The sequence below is a fragment of the Lissotriton helveticus genome, chromosome 6, assembly GCF_964261635.1.
Source record: "Lissotriton helveticus chromosome 6, aLisHel1.1, whole genome shotgun sequence".
NCBI lineage: Eukaryota > Metazoa > Chordata > Amphibia > Caudata > Salamandridae > Lissotriton > Lissotriton helveticus.
Genome location: NC_136067.1, coordinates 687,914,389 through 687,937,003, shown reverse-complemented (window position 1 = coordinate 687,937,003; position 22,615 = coordinate 687,914,389). Strand labels below are relative to the sequence as shown.

Genomic DNA, 22,615 nt, shown 5'->3' with positions numbered 1-22,615 from the left:
AGTGACTGCATGTGTGAGTGGATGTGTGTATAGACCTATGAATCAATGAGTGAGTATGTACTAACTGGAATTGTGTGTCAATGGTTTCGAGAATGGTAGTCTATATTTTAGAATAGGTGTATGAAAAGTTATATTAGGGTGTGAGGAGGTGCATCAGATATTAAGTGGATGATGTAATCAGTGATTTCATCAGTGATATCATTTGAGATGCCATCAGTGATGTCACTGACCATATCATGAGTGATGTCATATGTGACGTCATCAGCAGTGCATTGAGGAGTGAAATGTCCAACTAACTATAACGTTCCTGAAACATGTGCTTTTTCAGTGAATTTCTACGTTTTTAATTGCTAATTTCTAACTATAACGTACCTGAAACCTGTGTTTTTTTCAGTTAATTTCTAAGGTTTTTAAATGCTAATTTCTACCTATAACGTCCCTGAAACCTATGTTTTTTTCAGTGAATTTCTAAGGTTTTTTAAATGCTAATTTATAACTATAATGTAGTCGTTGCATTTGTGGTGCAGAAAGGGGCCTGGGCCTCCAACCAGCGCTCAGGAATTCCGTTTCGTAGTACTTACAGGAGGTACCAGGAGGGTTTCTTGGTCTCCAAAGTCCCTCAGGAGTAAAGTGACCTTCATCCCCCAACCCGTAGGGTGCCAGGAGGCGCGTTTGCAGAGTGGTGGAAAAAATGGGGGTGGCCTCCAAAGATCTCTTAGGAATACCACTGTCAGGGACTTACGGGAGGTAACAGGATGGGTAGTTGGCCCCCAAGTACATCCTTAAGGTCCTTAAGGGCCAACAAGAGGACCTCAACACCCCACCAACAGAGCGCCAAGAGGTGCATTTGCAGAGTGGTGTGAAAAGGGGCGTGACCTTGGACCTTGGACCACCTCTCACCGGGTTACTGGAGGTACCTGGTGGGCTAGTTGGCCCCTAAGAACCCTTAAGGATCTAGGGACTTAATCCCCCAACCCAGAACGCGCCAGGAGTTAGAAATTAGACTGGGCAGATGCGTCACGTTGTAAAGCCCTGCGCCACCTGTGGGCGTTCCGGCGCAGGGTTGGCATTCCGGGGCAGGTGCGCCTCGCAAAAGTTCCTACGTGAAATCTACAAGATTTCACCCAGGCACTTTTAGGCCAATGCTGCATCAAAACCCTGCGCCTGCTTGAAGCAGGCGTAAGGCTTGACGAAGCATTGGACAGATAGGGCCCCCCAGAGCATTGCTTGAGCTGCGTCGCGCTTGCGACGCAACTCCAGCAATGCGCCGCCTTTACGGCACAGATGCGTGACGTATCTGTGCCGTTTTTGCCCCATGGTGTGCCGCATTGTAAATGCAACATAACAAGGAAATATGCCAATACTGATATAATCATTTAGTGCACCTAATGGCATCCAAAGAAGAAATCAAATTCAAAACTGGGAATTGCTATTTAAAAGCTGTTTATTTTGCGCTTGCAACTCTTCAATTTAAAATGTACTAAGTACCACATTTGGCACTTTCAAATATATATGATTAAAATAAACAGCTATTAAATAGCAATTCCCAGTTTTGAATTTGATTTCTTCTTTGGATGCCATTAGGTGCACTACATGATTATATCAGTATTGGCATATTTCCTTGTTATGTTGTTTGATTGGCTCAGCCTTACTGATTAGAGCTAGCCCCTTTGTTGTTATTAGTATTGTAAATGCGTTGCACCCTGGGTGGCGGAGCTGCGGCGCACAATAACTGGCGCATCCCTGGGGATGCGCCAGTTATTGTAAATCGGCCCCAAGGATTTTCCTTGAGGGTTTCAGAAATTCCTCTCAATACATATTGGGCCTCATTTATGAAAAGTGAAGCATCGCTGTGTGAAAACAGCGATGTGTCACTTTTCGTTGCGACCTCCTTGCGACACCAATGATGTGTCATATTTACAGTATGACGCATCATATCGCAAGGAGATACAGATACGTCAGTATTTCTGACGTATCTGAAAGCGCAAAAATGACGCATTGCTGAAGTGTGTCCCAAAAGTGCCGCAGCTCCAGCAATGGGTCATTTACACATGGGCAAGTCCCATGTGAAATGTGCCTGCATCAGTCTTATTTGCATTTGCGTCCTAGATGTGAGGCAGAAAAATCTCATAGATTTCAATGCATCACTTCTACAAGGCTTACTTGCATCAGATGCGTCAATTTGTAAATTTGACGCAACATGGCGCATTTTTTACCCTGCTGGTGCGTCACAAAATGTGACGCACCAGTGGCACCATAGTGACACAAGGGCTCATAAATAAGCCCCATTGTCTTTCAAATCCAAAAACTTCCTGTTAGCTCCCTAGCAGTACTATGGTTCAACCACTGTCCGCTAATATAGTGCCAGTATCTCTTTTTTAGGCACAACAAGGGGGTTTTCTGTATACGGTCAGGGTTGGTCCAGAGTACACTCATACCCAAATTGAACAGCCATGTCTTAACATATTTAAACCAGGGTAAATTCCCTTTAGTATCAAGTGCAATTACATCAAGGAATGACTGTCTCAGAGGGTGCATTATTAGATCAAACTAGGATCCAGTAAGCTCGAGGTCTAAATTCTGCCACTTGAGCTATGTTTTTAAGACCAAGATCGAAACAAATGGGTGTTATAGGAGCGTTTCGGGGTAGTTCAAGAACCACTCCCATAAATATACTCTCTGGTTTTTCAATGAACCCTACAATATTTTGTCCCTATATCACTGCACCATATAGTGTGGCTCCGATACCCATAGCCCGATAGATTTCAATGGCAGGGATAACTGGCCTGTAATTTGATATTTTAAACTTTTTGACTAAGGCGGAGCCTAAATGTTGGTGTTGTAGCTATCTCATTGTGATTTGCAAGACGCTTTGATAAAGTGTTTGTGAACCTTGCCCCCAAGTAATCAAATTGCTGTACTTGTTCCAAAAAAGTGTCACCCACTTTGACCTTGCCTGTGAAACCCTTGTGTGGCCCCTCCTCCTTCCCTGTGCAAGCTGTGGGATGAAGTCTCACCCCAGTTATAGGGCAGAAAAGCGTCTCTTTGAGAAATGTGGACACAGGAAAATCACTGAATGAACGATCCGCGCTGTGGGGTGGTTCCGCCTCTCTTCAGCGTGTCAGGCTACTGTGCCCCTCTTCTTTCCCTGAGAAAGCTGAGGAATGAAGTCCCACCCCAGCTACATGGCAGCAAAGCATCTCTTTAGAAAGTGCGGGCACATAGAAACTTCAGAATTTCAGACCCGTGCTGCGGGACAGCTCTGGCTCGGTAAACATCCTTTACCACGCGGATTTTACTCCGCAGTACCCTTTCAGCGCGTCTTTTACAACGCAAGTCGTAACCACGACTTGCGCTGGAGGGCGCTACAGGACAAGGAATAATTTAATTTACTATCCAACACCTTCCCTACTGTACGTAGGCTGGTGTTGGAATAGTAAATTAAAAAATTCCTAAGTCCGCACCCCTACAACGCAAGTCGTGGTAACGACTTGTGTTGTAAAAAACGCGTTATAACGGTACGCGTGGTAAAACCATGCGTAGTACCGTCATACATCCCTCTGGCTCTTTTGCGCACTTCAGGCTACAGTGACCTCTCCTCTTTCCCTGTTCAAGGTAGGGAGCAAAGTCCCACCCCAGCTACAGGGCAGCAAAATGTCTCTTTGGGAAGTGCGGGCATAGGGAAACCACAGAATGTTAGAAACCTGATACAAGTAATAACTTTGATGAGTATACAAGGTAAAGTTCTACCCAAAAAAGTTAGGCAAATCAGACAAACCTGACAATTTTTTCCTCATATTTCCACAGTTATCCTTGACATTTTGATTAGTTCGATAAAGCAGTAAGATCACTCTTGCAGACCTTCATTGGCAACTTGCAACAGAACCCAATTGTATAAATGATTCAAAGCCATATATGTTTGAAATAGTAGGAAATGGTATTCATGTCACGTCATAACTAACAGTGATGACATCCTCACTTGTATCAATAGTGTGTGACTACAAGTAGGTGGCCCCTCCCCATGGCCAAGACCCCTTGGTGCCCCAAACTATGGGTACGTTTGATAAGGGAATGCATGAATGAGTTTAAGACAAGCATGAACAGCTTTGATGGATTTACAATGATTTTCAATGTGTTATGCTCACATGTAAATCACATATGACACAATGTACAGCTTGGTTTTAGTTTGCTATGTCCCCAAGTATATGGGGCATAGTCCTTAATTACATATACTTTGCACTAATCACAGACATTATTTTTACAGGTCTCTATTTATAAAAGAAAACAAATGTATGAGAGAGTTTGCCTCCTTTAGCAGCATGGTCTGAGTGTGTTATACAGGGAGCACACATTGGAGACCTGACCAAGGCCACTTGACTCATCTGGGCATGGATATGGCCGAAATATGTTAGCTATTCACATAATAAAAAACACAAAATAAGATTGGATAGATGATACATTGTCTATCATCCAAAATCCACAGTTTATATTTAATCATACCTAGGTTACCCAACTAATTAAGGAATTATTCGGTGGGAATACCGAAGGTATTTATAGATCTGGACCCTTGTCTTTATCCAATACCACTTTATTAGGGACCCCCAAGATATAAATGAGTCTACCTTGGTGGTATCATCCTTACCATGTTGGATAGGTCACCAGTGTTGAAGCATGCTACAATATACCTGGATGAGATTCCTTATCTTGATATTTTGATGTGTCTGGAACTTTTTTAAGGGGCCCAGAAATAGATTCTCTGTCAAACCTGTAGCAATTATGGTGTTATATCAAACAAAGTTATTTCTGAGGAAGTGGTGGAACAACAAAATGAGGGGTCTGTCCAAATTAACTTATTGAGTAGAAAGGAGAACAAGAGATATGTACAGGGTTATCTAATGTGGGTCCAGGAAGGCCTAAACCATGACCCAGTTTCAGAATAGCCAGATAAATTTACGTGACAAGAATCGAAGTGATGTACATTGTCAGTGGGTATCCTGAATATCTGTCATAAATACCACCCTCCTGGCCTATGTTGGAACCAACTGGATTATAGCTGTTGTCTATCAACTTTCTGGCTAATTCCTACAGTGCAATCTTTTCTGAACTAGCCATCAGAGAGAAGTAGGTAATCTTCTCCCTATTCACAAGCATTACAGTTCAACAATTGCAATATACTTGGAGCAGGTTATGCGCATCTCTAGAAGAGAACCCACTGACTTTATTCAAATGATACCAAAATAGAATTCATAATACTTGGAGGAGATAAAATGACAACAACATACAATGCCTATTCTTGTTTTAAGTCATTCACTGGTCTGCATATGGGTAATGTGAGAGTACTCACAGAAAAAAACCCTCTAAAAGGAAAAATGGACTAATTCAAATTATGTTTATTTTAATTAAGTCTCCAGTAGCCTGATTTAAGCTTTTCCCATTTGGGGTTTTATCCTGTGTGGTTGTTGGGCATGTGGCAAATTATGCTGGGTTGATGTGTCAGCACCGATCTACAATGAGGAATGGATCTAGGCACAAAATTCTGCATCCGTGACAATCCCTTCCTCAGCACTAAACCTGGATTCATTGTAATCCAGCATGTGACTTGTTGTGTTTCATTTCCTGAACTCGACAAACCCTTCCCAATCTCTGGTGACTCAGCAATGAAGAATTGATGGGTAACAGGCAGTTTAATGAGCCTACCTCAGCTATATCATTCAAACTAGATGATTTCTTTACACCTGTGGAACCCTGTAGTCAACTCACTAAATAAATATGAGTTGATCAATGTCTGCTCACTGCCTAAAATCAGATATAATTTACTACTTGTGAATACTTACATATATTCAGTTGTCATTCTTGTATGGTTAATGGCCACCTAATAATTCCAGACAAGCACAATGGTCAGCTACTCTATCATGGTTGATGTTGTACTGCTTTATAGCCTGGCAGACAGGATTGTGGATGTCTTTTTCAGATCTAGCAGTACAAGTGTCCCTCACTTTTGGCTTTTGAACTGTAATTAGTAACTTAACATCCTGGTTGGCAATCTAATTTATACAGCAACATGCAATATACTGGCCTGCATGAACCAATATTGCTTCACCAACCTATGTTGTGATTCAGAAAAGCTAAATCTCATTGGATAAGCACTGGCCATGCCCTTTAATATTATGCCACCCATTTCATTTCTGGTCATAATTTGATGTTTTTGATAATAATGTTTGAACTTTGCAAGATGATGCTCCAGTGACTATACAGTGCTCCACACACTCTTCCGAAAGTCTCACATCCACATTCCTTGTTTTCTTAATATCTTAATTGTCCTTGGTTATGAAAGGGAACAGTTAATTTATGCTTAAACCACAGCCTGTGTGATTGAATGTCAACCATCAGTATTCCTGGAGGGATATGCTTACTTACAACCACATTTTGACCACACTTGTACTTCAGCTCTGTGCAAAGCAACCAGAGCCATGTGTTTTTCAGTCCCATGTTTATGTGTAGGATTCTTCTGCACCTGAAGTGTAAGTTACCAGAAAGAGGAATACTGTCAGGTACCTCAGTGATGTGATGTGGTACATTCAAAGATAGCCACCATGGATAAACATCAATCCACGGCAGGCAGCAAGGAAAAAGCAAGCGTTCCTAAAGCCAGTAGGCTTCCCTCGTGATGCCAATTGGCTCTGCCAGTGCTTGTTGCTCAATGGATTGGCTTGCATCTTAAGAGGGTGAAGGGTCATTGCAAAGTGGGCCAAATGCCTGTTGAACTTGGCTTTGTATGCAGGTTTATCCTCAAACTTTATAACTTCACCCTCCTGTTTTCTTAACACGTTATTGTTTGCTTTTAGGAATCTGTGCACCATACCACTGCTAACCAGTGCTCATGCTCTCCCTTTTAGGCATGAATGGATTGGTTTACTCCCAATTGGCACATATAATATACTTGGCACTACATGTACCCAGGGCCTGTGAATTAAGTGCTACTAGTGGCCCGCTGCACTGATTGTGCCACACACTTAAGCAGCCTTTTAAACATGTCTCAGGCCTGTCACTGCAGCCTGTGTGTGCAGTTGTAAATGGCCATTTCGACCTAGCAAAATTAATCTGTTGCCAGGCCTAAACGTTTCTTTTCTAATACATATGTCACTTCTAGGGTATTCCCTAATAGCCTGTAGGGCAGGGTGCAGTGTATTTAAAGAGCTGGACATGCACTTTTAACATGTACTTGTCATGGTAGTGAAAAACTCTTAAATTAATTTTTCACTACTGCAAGGCCTACCTCTTCAAAATGATAACATTGGAGTGCGTTAATACATTTAATAAGTGCTGACTTTCAATTGGGGGTAAGTAGGAATGTCGGTTTTGTTGTCTAAAGAACTGCAATTTAAAACTCTCTTTAATGGTAAAGCAGGTTTTAAGTCACAATTCTGGAAATGCCACTCTTAGAAAGCTGTAAATGTCTTGTCCTAAATTTTTGGTGCCTGCAGCCTGTATCCTGGGTCATGAGACCAAGTGTAGCTGGCAGTTGGTTTTTGTATATCACTTCCAGACAGTGAGACAAAGGAAAATAGATGTTGGAAGGATTGGCCATCTCTGACCTGATAAAGGGGAGGAGCTGTCACCTACCACATTTGCACATCACAAAAGCTCTGCATAAGCACACACAAATGGTTTTATACTAGTTTGACTCTAGTCTTTTTGGACCCCACACAAGGTGTAGCCAGGGCAGGGAGGCAGGAAATACCAAGCATCTCTTGGGGTGGAAGCTTCCAGTACCTTCTCCTACTTCAAAGTATGCATCAAGTATAAATATTGGAACCTAAGTACCAACTCTTCAGTACACATCTGGACCGTTGGAAAATTCAGAAGTACTGCTGTGCTGCTCTGCAAGAAAAGTTGCTACTCCATTGCTCTGCGGCCTGGGTGAAAGGACTGTACCTGCATCTTGAAGCCAGGACCACAAATTTTAACCTGTACATTCAGTTTGTTCCATGAACAGCCCAGTAAGGGCACTTTAATGTAACCAAGCTAACTTTTAGACAAGTAAATGTGCTGTTTTGGTTTACACCCTGGTGTAACTTTTCCAGGTTCTCCTGACTGGCAAATGGATAATTGAGGTACATGGAGCTATCCCAATATGCTCAAGAGCACACGGTTCCACTGGTATGTATAGGCTAAAACTCAATTATACAAATCCGCAGCCTACAAAACCTAAGCCGCTGATATTGAGCTTTGTTTTGTGGATTCGTTGTATTCGAAATTTAAAAAGTGTTTAATGAACATTAATAACCAAAAAAGTATATCAAGCTTAAAATGTAAACTATTGACAGACAAAAATGAAAGATATGACATTTCTTAGCAGTCCGTGATAACTAATATACATTTAACACATAGGCATACAAAAACCTTAAAACACATTTGCCTTTACCATTCATGCCTTTACACAAAATTCATTGTAAAGGCATGCGCTGTTAAGGCATATGTGTTTAAAAATCCTGCATGTTGCATCGTATGGATGCATGTGTGGTAAAGCCTTCGTTGTTAAGGCTGTTTTCTCATAAAAAACATGTAAAGCAAATATTCACTTGGGATACAATGGAACAACTCAAAGACAATAATTATAAATAAATTCGGATCCCTGTTAATGATGTCCTCCTTATACTCATATACTGTGTCTATCTTCCCTATACTCTTTGTGAGAAACTACAATTTTTGCAGGTTCACCTCCATTTTTTTCACATACTTTTTCCTAGATTTAATGCTGGATGACTTATTCTGAACAGTGGATCCAGTGCGCAGCTTATGTGGCCTGAACCCTGAAGTATATCTACAGTTAGCTAATTACCTGTTGGGCATATTTAACATACTGATATGTTCCTAGTATATGGTGCTCTGTGTACCCAGGGCCTGTAAGCTAAATGTCAGTAGTGGACATCAGCACTGATTGTACCACCACACAAGTGACAAAGTGAAAACATGACTCTGGGCCTGCCACTGCAGATTAGCATAGCAGTTTTAAACCTGCGATTTGCCCTTTCACAATAAACCGTTTGCAAGGCCCAAACCTGTCTTTTTAATACATATAAGTCACCACTATGATAGGTGATAAATACCCATAGGGCCAGTTGCAACATATTTAAAAAGTAGGATATGTGTATCAAGTTTTACATGTCCTAACGGTGAAAAATCTCCAAAGTTGTTATTTACTTTGGCAAGGCTGGCTCTCCCATAGAAAAGCAAAGGGTTACATTATAACACTTTATAATGTATAACTTTATTTTGAAAATAGCAAAAACCATGGTTTAACCACTCCAAATAATAATAATTCAAACTGATGGTAAAGTTGGATTTAAAATGACTTGCTATTTTGGAAATGTTCCCTTCAGAAAGTTGGCATTTTTCTGCCTAACGCCTCCAGTAGCCCTTTTGAAGCTAATTCCCAGCTGTCACCTGGCAGCCTGCTGAGAGTTGCAAATTACTCTCAGAAAAGGGAACAAAACGGACTTGGCTGGGAGGAAGTGTGATCTCCTCTTGACAGGATGGCCCTAGAATATATGACCGCAATTGTTCAAGCTTCGAAGAGATGGTTCATTTCACAGTTAAGTGTAGCACTGCCCTTCAATTGTCTAAGTAGCCAGTGTGTCACCAATGCCAGTGGGAAAACCCTGGCCCAGAACCAGTTTTCCATTGACAGTTCCACATTTCCCTTGACACACCTCAGGTGTGTGCATATAGCTCTGATTCAAAGAAAGAAGATTCTGACATCTTAGATTTGGGCAGAGAGATGCACTGTGGGATTGTTTAGTGCCAAACCCTGGCAACATTCTTCAGAACAGTGCTGGAACTGTGAAAACTAAAGCAGGACAGCACTTGCTGAACCAAAGGACTGTAACTCAGAATAAGGACTGAACTTGCTGTTTTACCTGTGGAGAGAAATTCCAAGGAATGGACATGCTCCAACCGAACCCAAGACAGAAGAATAGTCTCCAATGGATAATTGGTTAGCCTGCTGCAAAGCTCCAGAAAAACAAAAACTACAAGAAGGCTGCATCAAATGAGAGCCCAGCTGACTAGTTCCAAACAGATTTGGCATGGACCCTACTGGTGGCTTCTGGGAGATTGAACCCTAATTCATAAAGTGGTGTCCAAAAGGTCCTGGATAAGCCTGGGTGGAATTTCAATTATGCGGAGTAATGAGTCATTTTGGCAAATCCGTATTACTCTTTGATGCCTGCTTGTGTAAATAAGAGTTATTTGAGGGATAAAATCCTACTGCGCGAGCGCATTTAGCGAGCACAAGCGATATTCATGTTCTGTTGCATTTAGCACTATTTCTTAGGTCAAAATGACCCCTTGTGTTCATTTTATATGCAAGTGTGCATTTTGTGCTGGGGGAAATAGTGCTGAATTCAACAGGACAGTGCTAAATGGCAGGAATACGTTGGGAGAACCCTACCCCAAGTGCACATTTAGCAAGCACAATTGGCTGCTTGCATCGCTATTCATGTTCTGTTGCATTTTGCACTATTTCTTAGTGCAAAATGCATTCTTGCATCCACTTTGTGCTAAGAAAACTTCTAAATTCAGACTTACTCTTCTGGCATAATTCTGAGTAATCTTGCTGAGTTTGTAGGTAATTCTGAGTGATTAAGCATTACAGATTTGAGTTGCACCCACAGTTAGTTCTGGAACCTTGGTTGGTGTTAGAGTGCACTCTGTTCCCCTCAAGATTGCAAAAGTGGAAAGGTTGTCCTAAAAGAACCACCTCCGAACCGCAGCTGCCATTGTGGCATTGCAGGCCAGATTCAACTTGCTAGTTTGGCCTGCTGAGAGCAGCTGAACTTCCTGAAATGTTTTAAGCCCCAACTTGGAGGATTTAAACAGAACGAATGCTGTCCAGCACCCTGTTGGTGGCAGGTTCTCTGTCAGATTCAGCCAGCAGCCTGAAAAACCCTTTAGACAAAACCACTAAGGGCCTGATTTATATGTTGGCAGAAAGGGTAATGGTCTGCCCACCAGATTTACAACCGGGCACACCTTTGATGTAACAACAGCGGAGCCTACTCCATCTCTGCCGTGGTTAGGCTTATTTGGTGACCCGACAAAGTATGGTCCACCAGACGACAACCTGTGTGTCTGCCCTTCTAATTTTGATGGGCAGACAACAGGCCAGTTTTCATTGTCCATCAATGTCAGGAAAGCCCTAGCGGTAGGGGCAGTAAAACTGCAAAATGCCCCCCTCGCCATGGGAGATAACTCCAATTAAAAGGAGGGCTTTCTTTTCAAAGCAAAATTCTGATTTGGGTTTTTGTTTTTGAAAACATAAATGTAACTTTCCCGTATGGCTACGTCATGTTTGATGGAGCCACACGGCAATGTTAAAATCCATTGTGTGACAAAGTGAAAACATGACTCTGGGCCTGCCACTGCAGATTAGCATGGCAATTTTAAACCTGTGATTTGCCCTTTCAAAATAAACCATTTGCCAGGCCCAAACCTGTCTTTTTAATACATATAAGTCACCACTATGATAGGTGATAAACACCCATAGGGCAAGTTGCAACATAATTAAAAAGTAATAGATGTGTATTAAGTTTTACATGTCCTAACGGTGAAAAATCTCAAAAGTTGTTTTTTATTTTGGCTAGAGTGAATGCACATCCCCTCTCTCCTATCAGTCAAAACTATATAGTGAATACACATCCAGGCTGGGCACAAAGACCTATAAGCACACAGAAATGCCCACTTTCTAAAGTGGCATTTCTAAAATAGTAATGCCAAATCTGCTTTCACCAATAAGCAGGATTTATCACTACTATTTCAAACATACCAAACATGGTCACGCTACCCCTCTCATGGCAGAAATTAGCACTGAAGCACATATCAGGGAATCCCCAATTCAAACCTATGAGAGGGCAGCCTCACAACAGTGAGAAACCAAATAGTCTGTTTGTCACTACCAGGACATGCCACACAGTTAAGGTACATGTTCTACCTTTTACCTACACACACCCTGCCCATAGGGATAGCCGCGCCAAACTTAGAGGTGACCTATATGTAGTAAAAGGGGAGCTTCAGACGTGGCAACCACTTTACATGCCACACCACTGTGGCACTAAACTGTACGCGCAGGCCCTGCAGTGGCAGAGGCCTGAGACAGGTTTGAAAGGATACTTCGGTGGGTGGTGCAAGCATCGCTGCAGGCCCACTAGTAGCATTTTATTTACAAGCCTTGGGTATATTGAATACCACTGTACGAGGGACTTACAGGTAAATTAAATAAGCCAAACAGGTGTAGCCCAACCTTACCATGTTTACAAGAGAGAGCAAGTGCACTTTAGCACTGAACAGCATTGCGAAAGTGGCCATCAGTCATAAAACCAACAAAAACAAGTCAGAAAAAATACAGGAGGAAGACAAAAAAGTTATGGGATGACCCTACAAAAAGGGCCCAGTCCAACAACTGGTGTTGTGGGGTGTACAAATGATGCCACCTCCTACATTATTCATTCACATCTATGTCCTTTATGCAAACACAGTAATAAGGCTCTTACGCTTAGCACTTACTTCAAAACATTAAACTATGTACTGTTGAAATATGTTAGTGAAAATCAACAATGAATAAAACATCCAAGCACTCAATCAAATGATTAATCTTCATGCAAATTATGCAAAAGTAAGGTAAAGAAAATGTTGAATCCATTTTCAAAATCTTTGTATATACTACACAGTGTCCGAAGAACTTGAATGGAACTGGTTATGTGGACAAATCAAATACAAAGACAATGTTCTTGTTGAGCTCATATTTCCTCCATTCTTCCTCCAATAGCTGTGCCATGTCCCTGTCTCAAGCACATAGCGACAGATTCAGGTAAGTGTCCTCACAACCGGAGGAGCAGGCCTATGGACATGGCGCAGCCTTTTAATCTTCGCAATTCTATACACATAGGGGCATATTACCGAGGAGTGCGTTGGAAAACGCACAACGCACATCCCCGTATCGCCGGCTATCGCCGGATTCCATCGCCTTTTTAGCGCGCAATTATCAATGCACATCAGGCAGACGAATAGAAATCCAGCGATAGTCGGCGATATGGTACATTAGCGCATGAAAACAAACATTATTTTCACGCAGTAATGTGGGCCTTGATAATATGGGGGGGTGGATTCAGCTTTATGATCCACAACCCCATGTTATCAATGCCTAACGCCTGATCAGAGCAGGCGTTGGGAGACCTGCGATAAATGAGTTTATCGCAGGTCTTTTCCTCCCATCGCCTTCCTTGGTAATAGGGTGTTCCCACCTCCAACCACATTTATCATGTGGAGGGACGTGGGAACGCCCACTTTGCATGTCATTAGCTTTGTTTATCGCTGACATGCAAAGTGGGCTTGGGGCAGGCTTTAAAATGCCCTTGTTAATAGGGCTCTGGCAGTATTGCCGCTTTCTCGGCACAATTCGCCGAGAAAGCGGCGATACTTGCCCTTGATAATATGCCCCGCAATGTGCTATACAAAACATCAGACGAAAAGAAAAGCACTGGCGTGAACTAATGATGCAAACAAAATTAATCCAGCTGATGAACAGCCGCCAAGCAGAAGCTTGTTTGCCGCATTTGAGTACCGAAGTGTACTCTTTGTACAATGGTTTCCCCTTTCTTGTAAAATTATGTCGGTATGCGCTTTATTTTTGGTTGTAAATTGGTCAACTGACGCTCGAAATCAATCGCTGCCTGCTCCGTGGGATTGTGGGTAAATCCACACATGCCGAGTGAGGACACCTGCGCTGAAGTGTGTGTCGTGTAACCTGAGGTCGAGTGTCTTCATGAGTTGTAATTATCCTTGTCATTGTTCAACTGGAAAACCTTTTTCAAAAGTGGTACTTATAACATTGTTATTGCTATTGATTTGTACTTGTGGATTTGAAGCAGGGTTGCATGACATCAAGAGCAGTCATAAGACTCATCTGGGCATGTACTGACCAGTGCACTTTATTCCTTCTTGTAGGAAGTCGTGCAGAAGGCTTACAAACGAGGCTCAGGTCTGAAGAGGCAGGACACACAGTGCAGCAATGCCCCCCCTTAACCTTCCAATATCACACATCATGCATAAGAAGCATTCCTTTGCTGGTACAAATGAGGGAAGCACAGATTTCAATACAAAACTTACATTTATGAGCTTTCAGTCCTTCAAAGGAAATCGGGTAATCATAGTATTCATATTCCCAGGTGTAGTCTGACTGAGATGTCTTGTTAGCATGTGAGCTGTGTCCAGACATCTCTAACCTGCAAGGAAATAGAAAAGTAAAAATTGTCCCAATCAGAAGCAACATTTCATAGATTTTGCTTTCAACAAAAAATATAATTGCACATCATGGTCTTCATTTATGAGGCTTTGGCGCTGCCCTTCGTCAATGTGAAAGGGCAAAAATGCACCACATTTATCCAATATGGTGCATTCCTGACCTTTCCACATGTGCTGGCACTGCTTGGGCAGTTTAGCGCCAACACAGGCACCCTTCTACAATGGTGCAAGGGTACCTGTATTGTTGGCAGGATTTCCTTTAGTATGAAGGGGCACCTACCTGCACAAAAACAATCCTGGGATGCTTTTTACTCTTTACATGTGTGTTGCAAAATGCAGCACGCATGGAAAGAGGAAAAAATGAGGAGAAATAAAGTTATTTCTCCTCGATGCACCTCCCATGGGTGAGGCGCAAGGTTTTGGCAAATCCCCAGGTTTACATGTTTTTTTAAATCTGGGGAAGAGACAAAATCCATATGTGTTGCATGGGAACACCCACCGCAACGCCCATGGAACACCTTCCTAGTGCAGAGTAAGGCAATTTGTGCTGCCTTGCCTTACATCGTATCAATGAGGGCATTCTAAACCACGCAAAGTGGCGTTGTGTGAACTCATAAATATGATTTTGTAGTTTACGCCTTCATGGTGTCACCAAAATAATGCTCTAGCAGCGCAAGGGGCTCATAAATATGCCCTCATATTCAAAATAAACTTGTTTTCACCACACTTGTGTGAGCCATCCACCCTTCTCTTGTGTTGCTACTTCCTTCTTCCTAGCCCTTTCTGTCATTCCCGGTGCTCACCTGTACTATCGGAGCCCTGTCCTCTAGTCGCGCACCTTTTAAACAAGCATGTGTGGGTGTTGTATATATTAATATTAAAACAAAATCTTGAAAGAAAGGCCCTTGTGAAGTGGTAGTGCAAAAACTGGGGCTCTAAAGAACTTCACATAAAAAATACCTTAAAGAAGAAAAGCCTATTTCACACTTGTTCTTACCCTTGTTCTCAAAGTCCACATTTCAAGGAAATTGTTAGAAATTGGGTTTCTGGTTGGTTAGTGTATGCACCTAAGCCATGCAGAACCCACCACTCTAGGAAGGATAAGGAAGTTTTGGCACGATCGGTCATGCTTATCCCAGAGGCAATGTGTAAAGCATTTGTGCGACAAACACACACACCAGTGACACAGTAAATACACCACAAAAGAGACTCTACACAATAAAATATAAAAATATATCAGATATTGTATATAACGCATAGACCAAACATGCCATAAATCAAAAATCACTTTGCAAACTAGGCAATTGTCATAACATCACAGTTAGTGCAATAAGATGACTTATATGTTGTGCACATCAGGAAACATCATTACTGTGCACATAAATGCTATCCTGAAATAATATTCGTTATCTGGTCAGTGCACAAATAAAAACGACATATATTGCTACATTCAGGCCAGATATTGCAGTAGGTAATAACCCAAAAACACACAAATTCCCCAACACATCACTAGTCATTCATACAACAGCCTCACAACGTGTTACTAGCTCAATGTACAACTTTATGTTCCCTCCTGAATCTTGAATAAATGCACCTGCCACCCACATAATCATTCTGGGCACAGGGTCTGTGATCGGTTCTATCCTTCGTGATTTGAACTAAAAAACTGTTTATGTCTGTTGGACCTGGCCCCTTTTGCAGTTTATCCCCAAACGTGTTGCCTTCCTCCTGTGTTTTTGTGACCTGTTTTTGTTGACTTTAGGTCTCTGGGCACTTTATCAGTGCTAAAGTTCATGTGATCTCTCCTTAAAACCCCTTTTTGCAGGTGTGGTCATACCTTTGGGGCATTTGCTTGAAGCACCTTAACTGACCAGATCCCTGATTTGGTTAATTATAATGTTTAACAATGAATCTTGCCTTAATGATATTAACATAGTGAATTGTGTATTTACTTGGTCTTTCTTTCATATGTTTCAGAAACGAATAAAATGTGTGGCTCCTGAAGAAGGCGTCTTATGTACGCCGAAACGCGCGCCGAATAAGAATAATATAATGCCACTAATTGTCTGATTTTTGTATTATATTAATTGTATACTGTGGTTGTTTTCTTAAAAACGGTTTTAATTTTGAATTTATGTTTATTATGTATCTTTTTTAACTAAAGAATTTAATGTATATGAAGGACAAATTAAAAAATGTATGTTTTTATTATCTTCCTTGTTTTCTGATTGTTCTCCTTGAGTTCCTTGTTACTGTGTTTCATATTTTTCACAATGCCTAGGATTTTACACACATAACAGATCCCTGAGGAATCCATTCTTGAATTCAGAAAGGCACTGCGGGGGTTTCTCAAAAGAGCTACCATATTCCCCGGAATAGGAGCCCAGGTTCTGTGAGCAGTCATAAGGTCTATTTCCTCCATTTGCAGGTTGGTAGTAACGCCAAGTCTCGAAAGCTGACCAGAATGGTGTATTGATATTATTCTTAGATTAGTAGCCTGCCTTCAGAATAAGGTTAATAGTATTTCATCTATCTAGCATTGAGTTTACTGCTGCACATCAAGGAGGTGGAATGTATTAGAGGTAATTGGTGAAGACCAAAATATCATGCTACACAGAGCTGCTCATGGTGTAGGTCATTATGTACAGGAAGTGTTTGAAAAAGAATTCCGAAAAACCAGCTAAAGGAATGCTTGGACCTCAAGGTGCAGTTACTGCAAACGGTTAAGGGACACCAGCAGTAAACAAAGGGTTCATGTGTTGCTGAAACGATGGTGCAATCAAGAGAGGTGTGAATTCACAGCATAATGTTACACTGTGAGGTATACCATCAATCCATGTTTATTGAAACATGCCTGAACGGATATATAAATAGCTTGTTATTAGCAAATATTCTGATGCAGCACATACACTGGGCTAGGATAAAACAAATAGGCCTGCAAACAGGATGAGTACTTACTAGGATAGGCAGGAATTAGAATAAACTACAAAGAGACACGATGATCTGGCCCAATACCGACTCAGGTTAGAAATGAAAAACCATGTTGGTAGTGTTAGGTGTAAGTGACAGTGTGGGAGCTATTTATGTTAACCCAATAACTGCCTAAATTAAATTTTATTATTCAAGAGTTAATTTTCAGGGTCGAGTAAGCTTGAACTGAGAAGCGCGAGGACATAGTACATTTGGTTTTACATTTAATTTGGACTGGTTCTGCACTTTTTATTAATCACATTTCGTTTCCAGTAACATTGCAAACCTCTCTTTCACTGTGTGCCTTAAATCGCAGGTGTCAAAATAACAATTGATGGGCAGAATGCAGAACAATGTCACCCCAGTACAGAGATCTGGGCCTAAATCCATAGGGGCAGATTTATGTCAGACTTGCGCCACGTTTATGCCGCCGTTGCATCACGCGGAAACGTGACGCATCCCTGCGACCTATTTACAACGTGACGCATCTAGGCAGATGCGTCACGTTGTAAAGCCCTGCGCCACATGAAACCTGCGTCAGGTTTCATGTGGGCGTTCTGTCGCAGGGTGGGCGTTCCCTCGTAGGAAAGCCCCGTAAAACTGACGCAGTGATATCTACAAGATTTCACTGAGTCAGTTTTATGACGCTGCCGGGTCAAATCCTTACGCATGTTTGAAGCAGGCGTAAGGAGTGACGCACCAAGTTATGTATGGGTGGCCTCTGTACATTGCAGGAGTTGCGTCGCACTTGCGATGCTACTCCAGCAATGCGCCGCCCGTACACCACTAGATGCGTCACGCATCTGCCCATCCTTGCACCATGGTGCGCCGCATTTTTTGTGGTGCCGCAAGGAGGGAATTGCGTGACGCATCAGTTCTGCCGCATCCCTGCTGATTTGCAGAGATGCGCCAGAACTCATAAATCTGCCCCATCATTTTTTAGCTCACCATGTCATTCCAGTTTGCACCCAGCCATATGCAAATCAGTCTTGACCCTGTGCTCAATGGGAACAGTCTAGCCCGAACTGCCAGGCCAGGTCCTCGCTGGACTGGAAACAAGCATCCTAGGACCGGTTTTGGGCTTTCAGCCCGCATCAGCCAGAATAGCTTGACCCCAGTGGCAGGGAGAGCACAGGAACCAAGTCTGGACATACACGTCCTACTAGGGGTGACAGGTGCAAAAAGACCAATTGATGGACAGAATGCAGAACAATGTCAAACATTCACCCCAGTACAGAGATCAGAGAGTACAGAGATCTAGGCCTAAATCCATCATTTTTTTGCTCACCATGCAATTCCAGTTTTGGCCCAGCATATGCAAATCAGTCTTGATTCGCAATCGCAGGTAAGTCTTCTTTTCTTAGGATGGTGAACACATTCACTCACACATCTTGTAATTTTAGATTGAAATTAAAATCCTCATCCTCTGTTTAGATTGATACATTATCCGGAGTGCAATAAATTACACAGTTAATTTTACAAAGTAAATCACTGCCCAACAAATAAACAGGACTCATGTCACTTATTATGAATTGATGATCATTTTCAATTGAACCAATTTTTAAAGGAACATTTGCTGACACCTTATTAGTAATCTATCGGTTTGATATACATACTAGTTTGGTTTCTTTTCCTGAGAAGGATAGGTTGGGAATACCCATTGGTCTATCCGTGGAGCAGGTAACACCCATATCATTCATAAATGACACTCTGTGAACATTGACCTCACCATCTACATATGGTCCACTCTAGTCTACCTCTAGGACTGCACCAAGCATGTAGTCCTTCCCCGAGGCTTTTTAAATTTGGCTAACTCTGTCCAATAGAAACTTAGAGCAAGATGTAGTACAGTATTTTGCATGCGCAATGGATTTTAGACCCGTTTGCGCATGCAAAAAACCTGTGCCCCATTTACTAACCCTATTTTGCGAGTCGCTAATTAAATAGTGAGTCGCAAAATAGGGTTAGCAAATCACTATTAGGAAGAGGCGGTCTGAGGGCGTCCTTTCCTAATAGCGAGTCTGTTCCCTAAGTAAGAATGTTTTGCAACCGCAATTGCGGTCGCAAAAAACACACAATTTACCACCCTTTTTTTGAGGGTGGTAAACCATTTGCAAATGGGATGGGCTCCCCAGGGGACCCCTTTCCCTTTGTTAATGGGTGCACAACCATTTTTTCAGAGCAGGCAGAGGTCCCAGGGACCACTACGTGCTCTTAAAAAAATGAAACAAAACGTTAAATTTTTTTTTTAATGCATCTCGGAAAACGGCCTGTATTTAAATAAAAAAACTACTTTATTTAGAAGCAGTCCCAGACATGGTGGTCTGCCGTCCCTGTAAGTGCTCGCCATTCCAAATGGAGTCGCAAATTGCGACAGCCTCATTAATATGCATGAGGCATGCAAATTGTAACCCCATTGGGAATCACAAACAGTGTCTCAGACACTGTTGTACATTGACAATTGCGACTTGCAAGTTGTGACTCGCAATTTGGCGCAATTTGCGAGTCACAATGGCCAATGGTCGTACATATGGCCCTTAGAGTGTTGTTGCAATTTTTGGAAGTTAGTTCTAATTACTGAACAGTTTTGTTGACACCAGAATTCTGATGAAATGTCTGCACTTTATCTATACTAATATTATAAAGAGAGAGCCCAAATCTTTGAGGCGGGTAATCTCAGGAACCACAGCACCAATCACAACACCCAATACAGCATTGGAAAGGGCAGTTGCAGCAGAAGGACATAGGCTATATAGATGCCCACCATATACATTTGAAAGGTAAAAGAACCTTACCAGCAAAGTAGTCCCTTGTGGGCGTGGGCGTGTGCGCGGCATGACGACAAAAAAAAGCGTTCCTTAAACGTGTGCGTTGTGCGGGGGGCGTGTGCTGGGGGCGTGAACAAGGCCAATGGGCGGGGCAATTGCAATTGCACTGCAGCAAGGGGTGTGGCCAATGGGCGCGACAACCTGCAACAATCACTCGGCACATCCCCCCAAAAAAGCGTGCCTTGAGGGCGTGTTAAAAACATACGTGTGCGTTGGGCCGGGGGCGTGGCCAAGGCCAATGGGTGCGGCATTTGCGCGGGAGCAAGGGGGGTGGCCAATGGGCGCGGCAATTGCCGGGGCTTAGGCGGGGGCAGACGCGACTGATCGTGCCTGCGGGGACAATAACTACACAGTATCCTGCGTGCTGTCAGCCAGTCAACTCTCAGCATAAAGGACCGTGCCTGCGGGGACACTAATTGCAGCGTCTCCTGCGTGCTGTCACACACTCAACTCTCTGCATAAACAAATTGACAGCAGGCGCACAACATCAACCAGGGCTGGAGCCGGCGGCGGATGACACGACTCAGCGCGCCTGCTGGGACACTAACCTTTGAACTGACTGCACTTTCCCACATGCGCAGCGTCTCCAGCGTGCGCTGTCACCCACTCACTCTCTGCATCAACGACTTTACACCCCAAGCACAACATCAAACAAAACTGGAGCCGGGCCTCAAGCGGGGGATGACGCGATTCAGCGTGCCTGCGGGGACACTAAATTTACCACTGAATGCACTTTCACACACGCTTACCTACGGAAGTGGAGTACATACACACTAGAGACATTTGCTAATACTTCTTACTCCGAGGTACACACAGTATCTGCACACACATGCCTAACTATTGTGACACTTCATGCTAAAAATGTTCTCTACCGCGAGATTTTTTTAATAAATTTCCCTTGCCTATTACACACATTCTATTTCATACCCGGACAACGTTGCGACGGGCTGCTAGTTCTGTATATTATGATGCCTCTTTGAGGCCAAAGCCATGTTTCCATTGAATTGGCTTTTATTCTGCAAATTCTGAACAGAAGCCAGTTGAGCTGGAAACTTTGTCCGTGTTATCCCATTCTATGCCATTTGATTCATGTTCTGTCACATTTTTGAAACCCTGTGTGGCTCATTTTGTGTTCTGTCTGGATTATATCAACAATCTCACTATTAACAAATCATTCATCTCTAACCTGTGGAATAACATTTCCAGTTTGAGTAAACTGAAAATGAGTAATCTGCACACCAACTCTTTGTATGCTCAAATTTATCCAAGAACCAAAACTAGAATAAAATGCAGTATCTGATATGTGAGAACCCTTCTTAGCACCTTTCTAAAAATACTTTGGGGCATATTCACAACAGAATGGTGGAGCGCGTTGTAAAGCCACAATTGGTAACGTCCTGCTCTGACATTCTGAAAATGCAGGGATGCACTGTATTTACAATAATACGGCAGTTAGAGCAAGTTTGAGCAAGGGAGTCTCATCCAAGCCAAGAGCTAAACACTGCAGAGGCAGGGTCGAGCAGGATTGAGCAGATAGGAGCGTGAACAGCACAGTCCCCCAGGGAGGCCTTCAGAGAGGACGGGCGGCTGAGAAAGGTGTTCTTGATACCACCACACCGTACAGAAAGAATATTGTGTGCCTGCTCTTCCTGCTGCCCCATGATCCTCGCCCCGCAATCTCCAGTCTTCCAGCAGCACTACTGAAGAAGCTGGAACTGAAGCAAAGCAAGCAGGCGCGACAGGGACAGTAAGCTTTTCTTTATTTTGATATAGGCCAGTATCGCTGGGCCAACCAAAACTTTATACCCCTGGCCATAAACCTATGACTCCTTCATTTGAGGTTCCGAATCCCTGGTAGGATGCTGCTGGGGAAGAGGTGCACAGCCATCATGGAGGTGTGAAGATCGGTTTGCCCTCCACCCTTGATTGAATCAACAGGTTGTGGCTATTGCTAGCCACCATTTACCCCACCCCACATTTAATATCACGCATGGTATATGAGGCACAGAGCTCTTCATGTATTCCCTCACCATAGTACTATCCTGAAGAGCCATAGAGCTCGAAACCCCAGAAAAAGTGAAGGAGTTGCCTTGTTAGAAGGATCGCCCCAATCTGAGGAACTTTACAAACGGGGGTACAAGTACTTGAGGAGTACCTGCATTTTGGCAGCTGACACTTCCAACATTATTCAACACAAACTTTGTGCCCGTTGAGTCTTAGCACCATAGCTCTGGCAAACAGATGTGCTAAACAGGTGGTCCCGAGACGCTCACTAAGAGTTTTTAACAAGTTGCTTGCAACATACCCAAAGGGGAAGGAAAGCATATGAAAGGGGTATGCAAGTGCATCAGAGTCTGCTGCTGTGATCCAGTAAACAGAGCTTGTCGAGGCACTTTTACAACTCTAACCTCAATTACAATCTACCTCCTCTTCGGACAGTGCTATTTTAGAAAGACCCGGGAGGGGGTGGGACCCCCTCAAAAGTTGATCTCGAGTTTCTATCAAAAGACCTGGAG

At 42.8% G+C, this 22,615-nt stretch overlaps 1 protein-coding gene across 2 annotated transcripts in view; it reads right to left on the bottom strand.

Annotated features, from left to right (window-relative positions):
* Nucleotides 1-22,615, bottom strand: part of MRAP2 (melanocortin 2 receptor accessory protein 2) — a 1,067,096-nt gene that overhangs the window by 643,350 nt on the left and 401,131 nt on the right. For both annotated transcript variants that reach the window (XM_078648154.1, XM_078648155.1), the window contains exon 2: nucleotides 14,167-14,282. In XM_078648154.1, coding sequence (XP_078504280.1) covers nucleotides 14,167-14,282 — 116 coding nt within the window. The remainder of the gene's footprint in view (nucleotides 1-14,166; nucleotides 14,283-22,615) is intronic.